At 33.6% G+C, this 8,244-nt stretch overlaps 1 protein-coding gene across 1 annotated transcript; it reads right to left on the bottom strand.

Moving 5' to 3' along the window:
- Positions 1–278: 278 nt before the first annotated feature.
- Positions 279–1,529, bottom strand: LOC129939400 (ATP-dependent Clp protease proteolytic subunit). Its single transcript, XM_056047397.1, has 5 exons — positions 1,369–1,529; positions 1,081–1,302; positions 896–1,011; positions 716–833; positions 279–651 (listed from the first exon to the last, which is right to left on the bottom strand). Exons 1-5 carry the CDS (start codon positions 1,408–1,410, stop codon positions 382–384), a joined length of 768 nt encoding a protein of 255 aa, XP_055903372.1. The 5' UTR covers positions 1,411–1,529; the 3' UTR covers positions 279–381.
- Between the last annotated feature and the right edge of the window lie 6,715 nt (positions 1,530–8,244).

The raw sequence follows: 8,244 nt of genomic DNA, 5'->3' as shown, positions 1-8,244 counted from the left end.
TGGATGTCATTCCAATCTCTGTTGCTCCACTAACTAATTTAAGTCTTTTCTTATTTTACTCGCTTGAACAGCGTCGCAAAGTTTCTTGTCTCACCCTTTTTCATTGTTATTTTAACGGATTATGTACTAGTGAAATAGCCAGATGTATTCCACTCCTCAAACAATTTAACCTTGATACTCAAACCACAGGAATGCTTATTAGTATACACTCGATCTCAACTTCTCGTTCCTTTAGCACATCAGTTCTGAAACTTATTTTTAATAAATAAGAAACGATGTATATAAAATAAGATCAAATTTATTGTCTAATTCCTAACAACATCGAAAAAATTCACATTTATCATAATCACAAAACGCTCCCGCTACGACGACGATTCTTCCTTAAATAATAATCTCATCGCCTCGATCTTTTTCAGCTTGTTGTTCTGGAGTGAGTTTTTCGATAACTTCCCCCATCAATGGTGGATGTTCTAGGACATGATCTACAATACCCAATTCTTGAGCTTCTTCGGGTGACATAAACTTATCACGTTCCATTTTTGCCATCAATGAATCGAAATCTTGATTTGTGTGTTTCACATAAATTTGTGTTAATTGATTTTTGAGTTTCATTATTTCTTCGGCTTGAATTTGAATGTCTGTAGCTTGACCCTAAAAGTTATATCGAATCATTTTTATTAGTTCAAGTCTTTTAAAAGGCGATGAATGTAAATACCTGAGCGCCACCAGAAGGCTGATGGATCATGATTCTAGAATTTGGCAGTGAATATCGCATTCCAGGTTCGCCTGCAGCAAGGAGAAGTGAACCCATTGAACAAGCTTGGCCAATACACCTTAAATTAAAAAAAAAGTAAATCAATTGTTTGTTTGATAGAAATAAGACGTGTATTCAAACCAAGTTGCAATTGGAGGTTTTACATATTGCATTGTATCGTAAATTGCTAATCCAGCCGTCACTTGACCACCGGGTGAATTGATATACAAATGGACGGGTTTATCTAAATCTTCAGACTAAAAAATGTAGATATTTGTATTATTATTCAAAGTTCCTTAATGTGTTATTTAACCACAAAGAACAACCTGTAAGAAAAGTAATTGCGCCACAATCAGTGACGCTACTCCGTCATGGATGGGGCCCATCAAACAGACGATTCTTTCTTTCAAAAGTCTCGAAAATATATCATAAGCTCGCTCTCCACGTCCTGTTTGTTCAACCACCATTGGTATAAGCAATTGTTGTTTGATTTCTGTGGTTGAAATGCATTTTTCGATGTTCTTCCATTGAGTTGTCTGTGAGGGTTTCTATAATAATAAAACAATTCCTTTAAAAACTGAAGCTATTTTAAAGATTGGAAACTTAATATTTACATTTAATGAAGTAATTAGATTCCTTGCGGCGTTTCTTAGCATTTTGAATGCTTAATTGTATTTATTTTGTAGATTATTCCAATAAATTGATTGGGAAATCAAGAATTTTAATTTTGAGCACTAGATATTTGGTAACAATTATAACCAGTGAAGGAAATGTCAGTTTTTGACAGTTTTATGTCAAAACTGAAATGACTACATTCAGTGAAGGAAAAGTAATTTCTTTTATTTAAATATTATGTAGAGTTACACGTGAAGACAAATAGAAAGAAACATTAGGAAAGTCAGACGACTTGAAGATAACGAAAGTTTCTATGAAGTATCTGATTGGCCAGCAGCCGTAAAATTGCTAATTCGTTGGAAAATTGTCTGAAAAATTATGGGATTTTCTATGGGTTGTACAATTGTTTTTTTTTTTTCATTTTATACAGTGACGAGTGCGATGGGGCTATCAAATTTCAAACAAAACATTTTTAAAATTCTATATGAAAATGACAAAAGGAAATTTAATAAATTTGAAACTTTTCTGTATGAGGCTTTATTATTTACTGAATCGCGTAAGGCAATAGTTGATTGTCACTGTTTTGAGAGTCAATTTTGCTAATCAACTTTTCTTTGTTCTGTGTAAAGTGATCGCTAAAATGGCAGCACTTACCCAAGTTTGGGAAACTTGGTACAAATTGAAATAGGCATAAATATCCTTTCGATCAGGTGTTGTGTTTATTGTGTTTAATTTTCAAATTGGAAAGTTTTGATTCTGTGAAAATGTAAAAAAATGTATTTCTTAATAACTTGCAGCGCTTATTTCAGCCATAGTACTTTGGCCCATCGGTGCAGCTCAATCAGCCCCAACCACAACCTTCAAAAAGATTTTAAGTTGCAGCCAGTTAAAGAATAGGTGGAATATGTGTTGGTCTTATTCCTGATGGTAAATCGAGCAACCGCAAAACACGCACAAACGCTTCAAATTATCTTTTTCACGAAAGTGACACTTGAATAGCTGTCACTAACAAACCATAGCAAAAACGTGGTAGTCAATTTGATAATCACCTTACGTGGAGCAAAATCATCCATTTCCTGTTATTATTTATTATACAATTTGACCCTTAAAGTATTGAAAATATGACTAGAAAGTTAGTCAAAAAAATTTCCTTTAAATCGGATTTACATGTAGGTATCTGAATGACAGATATAAAGAAAAGTTCTACAACACACAATAGAAAGAGTACAAAATAGACTTCTCCTTTTGAGTTCCTATAATTTGCTATAAACCCAGTTGAAAAGCTGGCCATACACGACTGAGTCGAATAACCGGGCGCCGACCGAAAATCGACTGTCGTGAACTACGACAGAATCTTCCCGCTGTGTAAAATAGTTTTAATGAAAAAAAAAACAGTTCGGGATTGGTGTTTATTAATAGCTTAAATATTTTTTGTTTTTAAAACGAAAAAATAACTACATTAAATTCAATTTACTTTTAAGTGGAAAAAGTGTTCCCTTTCGTCTTCATTTTCTTCTTCGAATGAAAATTGATTTGAATGTCTCGCCATAACCTTTTTGCGTTCTAGTGGCTATCAATATTAGTTACAGTTATCATTTTTGCTTATATTTTTCAAACACAAATTTCCTTAATTTATAAAATGGTCTCTGGTTCGGTCGTGTATGTTAGACGTTCTAGAAATGGATTCAATTCCCATGGATCAAACATGTTCTTCTGTAGTATTAACTTCATCGGATTTCCTATAATCTGCATTTTTGAAGACGTCGGCATTTTTGATCATATCTCTTTATCCAATCTGTTTGATGTCATTATTATATCTTTTTTGTCTGCAGACTTCGAATTGCAGATACATAACAATTTACCATTACTATCAAGTCAAGTCCTGACAGTTGACTGATCATGTTTTTAATTCAACTGAGAGCTGAACTTCATAACTCTGGAATATGTTTCTGTGACTTTTTCTTTATGATACTAAACACAACTCATGGTGGACTTGTAGTTGGTACTTTCTACAAGTAAAAGAAAGTCATGTTTATTTTGAGATTCGTTTTCGATCGAAAGTTATTCGAATTCGAGAAGAATTATTTTGAGGTTCGATCAATTCGAAAGTTTACTAATTCAAAACTAAGTAAACTTTGACTTTCGATTGATTCGAATAAAATATCATTTTTGTGTCGTTCACATATTTTCTGGGAAATAGCTACAGGGCACAGTCACATTCTAATTAAAACAGTAGGGAGCAAAGTCCTGATAAGGTTGATGGTCGAGAATCCGGACGTTTCTTGAATGTTTTTCTTTATCACTTTATTAACTTCACTTAATTTTTCAATTCATAAACTGTTAATCTGAATTAAAAATAAGATTCTTCGAAAAATAACAATTTAGTGTGGTGTAACACTAAATCAAATTAAAATGTCAAATCATTTAGAACAGCTGATTTCCAAAATAAAGTTAATTTTCTGCAATGAATATTTTTCATTCGAATCTCAAAATAAACAAAATTCTTTCGAATAAATAGATCTAGCCACTCGAATCAACGGTTCGTTCGAATCTCAAAATAAGAAGTCAAATTTTAAGCTTTAAATTAATGACATCTGAAAAATGAATTTGCCGCCTTGCTCTTATTTGATAGGATAAAATGATAGGCGACAGAACTATAATCGAAACATTTACATCGCTAAAACACTGTCGCAATGTTTCCTGCCTTTCGTTATTTTATAGATATTTTTACAAACAATGTTCTGTCGAATTAGCCAGTTGCATTCCACCCCTTAAACAATTCAGCCGTAATACTCGCACTTCAGTTTACCCTTGAGCTCAATTTCGGGCGTACAGAGATTCTTTCTTAAATCGCACATCGAGAATGTGGAATGCTTTGGCCAACTCTGTTTTTCCCTCCCATTTTGATGTTCAGAACTTTAAGACTAATGTGCACCGGTATCTCCTTTTAAATCCTTCCCTATTTTCCTAACGCTCGCACTGTGTTTTAAACATATAAAGGGTACTAAACCCCTTGAGTGCTTGTGAATATAAAAAAAAAAAAAACACTGACCCCCTCTCTCGATTTTTCTTTCTTAAAAGTTTTAAGGTCTTCGCGTTGGGTTAAAACAGTTGTCAGTTGAATTATTCTTACAAATTGTGAAATTACCAACAATATTTTTCATATAAGGAAATAGTTTAGCTTATTTTACCGATTGCTATCGTATTCGTTAGAATATTACGATCATAATTTGGGTGATGTGTAAAAATTGTCTACTTTTAAAGCTTAATTTTGTGTAGGTTTTATTAATTTTACGTCTCTGTTCGATTGTTAAGCAATCCATTATTGTAATGACAAAGAATTAAACTAACATGACATTTAAATTGAAAACTGATTTTTACAAGTGTCTGCTACTAACTCAAAACCACTAAAGGAATGATCATATTCATTGGAGAGATTTTTAGGATCAATAGAACAGATCGTGTTGGTGTGGTGTGGCAATATATATGAAATCTTATATAAAACCTGAACTAAAGTTTTCTTATGAGAGAGGTAGTCCTATTGAATATTTATTCGTTAAAATTTTTGGAAGCGAAAGCAATCTAATTTTGGGAGCAATTTATAGGCCAAATAAGCATATAAAATTTTCACAATTTTCTGAACTTTTAGAAGAAATCTCTCTGGGTTTTCCAAATATAGTTTTATGCGGAGATTTTAATTGCAATCTACTAAGCCCAAATAATTTAATTGATAACATGCGTTCACTCAATCATAGCCCAGTTAATACTCACTTCATTGATGGGGGCGCAACACTGCTTGACTTATTTTTGGTTCGTGAAATTAGGGATGTGGTTTTGTATGATCAACTTTCCGCACCGGCTTTTTCAATAAATTTTAATATTAAATATTCCGTCAAACAGATTTCATATCGTGATTTTAAGAATATTAATAGTCTGTACTTGGAGGAAGATAAAGGAGCCATCAATTGGGATAACATTTTCTACATGCCTTCTTCCAATTAACAAGTTCAATTCTTAACGAACAAGATAAATCTTCTCTACGACACCCACGTACCCTTGAAAACAAAAATGTTGAAACAAAATGATAAGCCCTGGTTTACAAATAATATAAGATCGTTAATGCAAAAACGGGATCATGCATTTAATAATTGGAAGCGGTATCGTTTGCCCGATTTACGACTCACATTTTGTTCTCTTCGGAACAGAGTTATTTCGGAAATTCGTACAGCTAAATCTCAAATTTTCTTTAAGCATTTAAATACTTCTCTGAATGGGCGACAACTATGGAGAAACTTGCGAAACGTTGGCATTGGAAATTCGAGAAATGCCTTTGCTGTAGATCTTAATATAAACACACTTAACGAAGCATTTGCCTCACGACGGTGACATTCGCCTTTGCCAATCACTTCTGGGGGTGTCTCGTTTGCGGAAGAATCAGATCATCCTGGTTTCGGTTTTCGAGCAGTAGATTATATTGATGTTGTAGAAAGCTTACTCTAAATCAAGTCTAATGCTATTTAACTGGACGGAATTGATCCAAAATTTATAAAAATGATTCTGCCATTTTTGCTGCCCTACATCACGTTTACATTTAACTCCATTTTAATGTCTGGAGTTTATCCTGACATTTGGAAGGTGGAAAAAATCTTAATACTTCCTAAAAATGCTAAAGGAACCGAATTCAGACCAATCTCAATTCTTTCTTATTTATCTAAAGTTTTTGAGAAAATGTTGCAGAACCAAATTAACGCTTTTCTTACAACTAACTCCCTGCTTACCTCGCAACAATCTGGTTTCCTTAAAAAGTACAGCTGTATAACTGCGCTTTTGAACGTAACTGAAGACATAAGGCGATCGTTGGATAAGGATGATGTAACTTTTTTGGTTTTACTTGATTTCTCCAAGGCATTTGACACAGTTAATCATTTCATACTTTGTAACAAGATTATGCAGCTGTTTAGTTTTTTAACACTCGCCACAAAGCAGTCCAAGCTAGTGACAGTTTATCCAATTTTCTACCAACGTTATCTGGCGTTCCTCAAGGATCGATACTGGGTCCTTTACTATTCTCAGTGTATGTACATGAACTACCATCTTTGATCGATAACAGTTCCTGTCACTTGTATGATGCTGACGTCCAACTATATCTAAGCTAAATTGGTCCCACTTAAATGGTCTTTTTTTGAATCCGAAGAAATCGTCATCTCAAGAAAGAAATTAGATCTTATTTACTTTCCTCAAATTTTGTTAAGTAATGATCCAATCGAATACGTACAGACTGCAAACTACCTTGGCGTTACATTTAATTGATTTTTGACTTGGGACGATCACATAAACGGACTTGTTGGCAAAATGTATGGTGCTCTACATACACTTTGAGTAACCCAGTATTTTACGCCAGTAAAAACACGAATACTGCTAGCGAAGACCTTGCTTGTGTGACAGAATATCTAATTATTCTTCCCTGTTACTAAATACGCCCTTGGAAAATTATGTAAAACTTCGTTGTTTAATCGTCCTCTCCGATATGTTGCTCACACAACAGCCACAATATTGTTTTGACAAAATACGCTTCTCCACCTCTAATAGGACTCGTCAACTTGTTCACCCTCACTATACATGCCTAACATCTGAGCGTCAATTTTTTGTAAATTCAGCTCGCCTCTGGAACTCCCTTCCACGCTTTATAAAAAAAATCTAAACACACAACAAGACTTAAAAAGGACTTAATAAATTACTTTTCAATTTAAACTTATATCAGATACTTACATAGACCGTATAGAAAGTTCTTAAACTTTTCATATTATTATAATAATCATAATATAAATATTTGAAATATCATTTAATAATAATTACATTGTCATTCTCATTTATAAGCGTTTAACTACCTTATAAGATATTGTATCTTACAGTTACTTTTTCTTTTTTTTTGACTGGAGGAAATCTTCAATAGACACTTGGCAGTATTCGACACCAAGTAGTGTGGGACTCTTAACCACTAAAACCACATCTTCATCAGGACCAATCTTGAAGGATCGACTTCCGATTTTTCTTTCTTAATTTTGTACAATCACTTTGGGGGAAGTTTAAACTTTTAAAACTTTCCCATGTTTTTTTAGACCATAAGCTCATGAGGCTTGGTTCTTCTTAATCTCCGAACATGGTTTCTTATATTCAAGACGGACTCCATTTCAGAATTAGTATGACTTTGCAGTCTCTGGTTGTGCGATACAGCGTATTTTTTAACAACTTCTGTAACCATTTCTATTTCGGTATTTGATTTCTTTGTACAGCCCCATAATTGAATTTTATAGGTCCAAACAGGCTTTAGTACTTGATTATACAGAATTATTTTGTTTTGGATTGATAAATTGGAGTTGTTACCAAGCAACCAGTACATTTTTCTATATTTCAAGTTTAGTTCTTCTCTTTTCTTTTTGATGTGCTCTTTCCACTTAAGCTTTGCATCCAAAGTCATTCCAAGGTATTTGGCCGTATTGGCATAAGGTACAGCTTTATTATTAATGATTATTGGAATATTGTTTATCTTTTTATTTGAAAAGTTTATATGTGAAGATTTTGTTTCATTGAGTTTATACGCCATTTTTCGGTCCAAGCTCTCACTGCGTCGACGGCATTGTGTAGTTTTACTGCTGCCTTAGGGACATATTTGTCGGGTACCAAAATTGCGGTATCATCTGCAAAAGTAGCCATTATAGTGTGATTACCAACTGGAATATCCCTTGTGTATAGTAAACACAGGGTAGGATCTAGGACACTTCCTTGTGGTACACCGGCTTCTGTTTTCTTCAATTCCGAGTATTCTTGATCGTACCTTACTCTAAACAATCGGTCTGAGATGTACGATTTTCATA

The sequence above is a fragment of the Eupeodes corollae genome, chromosome 1 (assembly GCF_945859685.1).
Source record: "Eupeodes corollae chromosome 1, idEupCoro1.1, whole genome shotgun sequence".
Classification (NCBI taxonomy): domain Eukaryota; kingdom Metazoa; phylum Arthropoda; class Insecta; order Diptera; family Syrphidae; genus Eupeodes; species Eupeodes corollae.
This window is presented reverse-complemented; position numbering and strand designations above follow the sequence as displayed.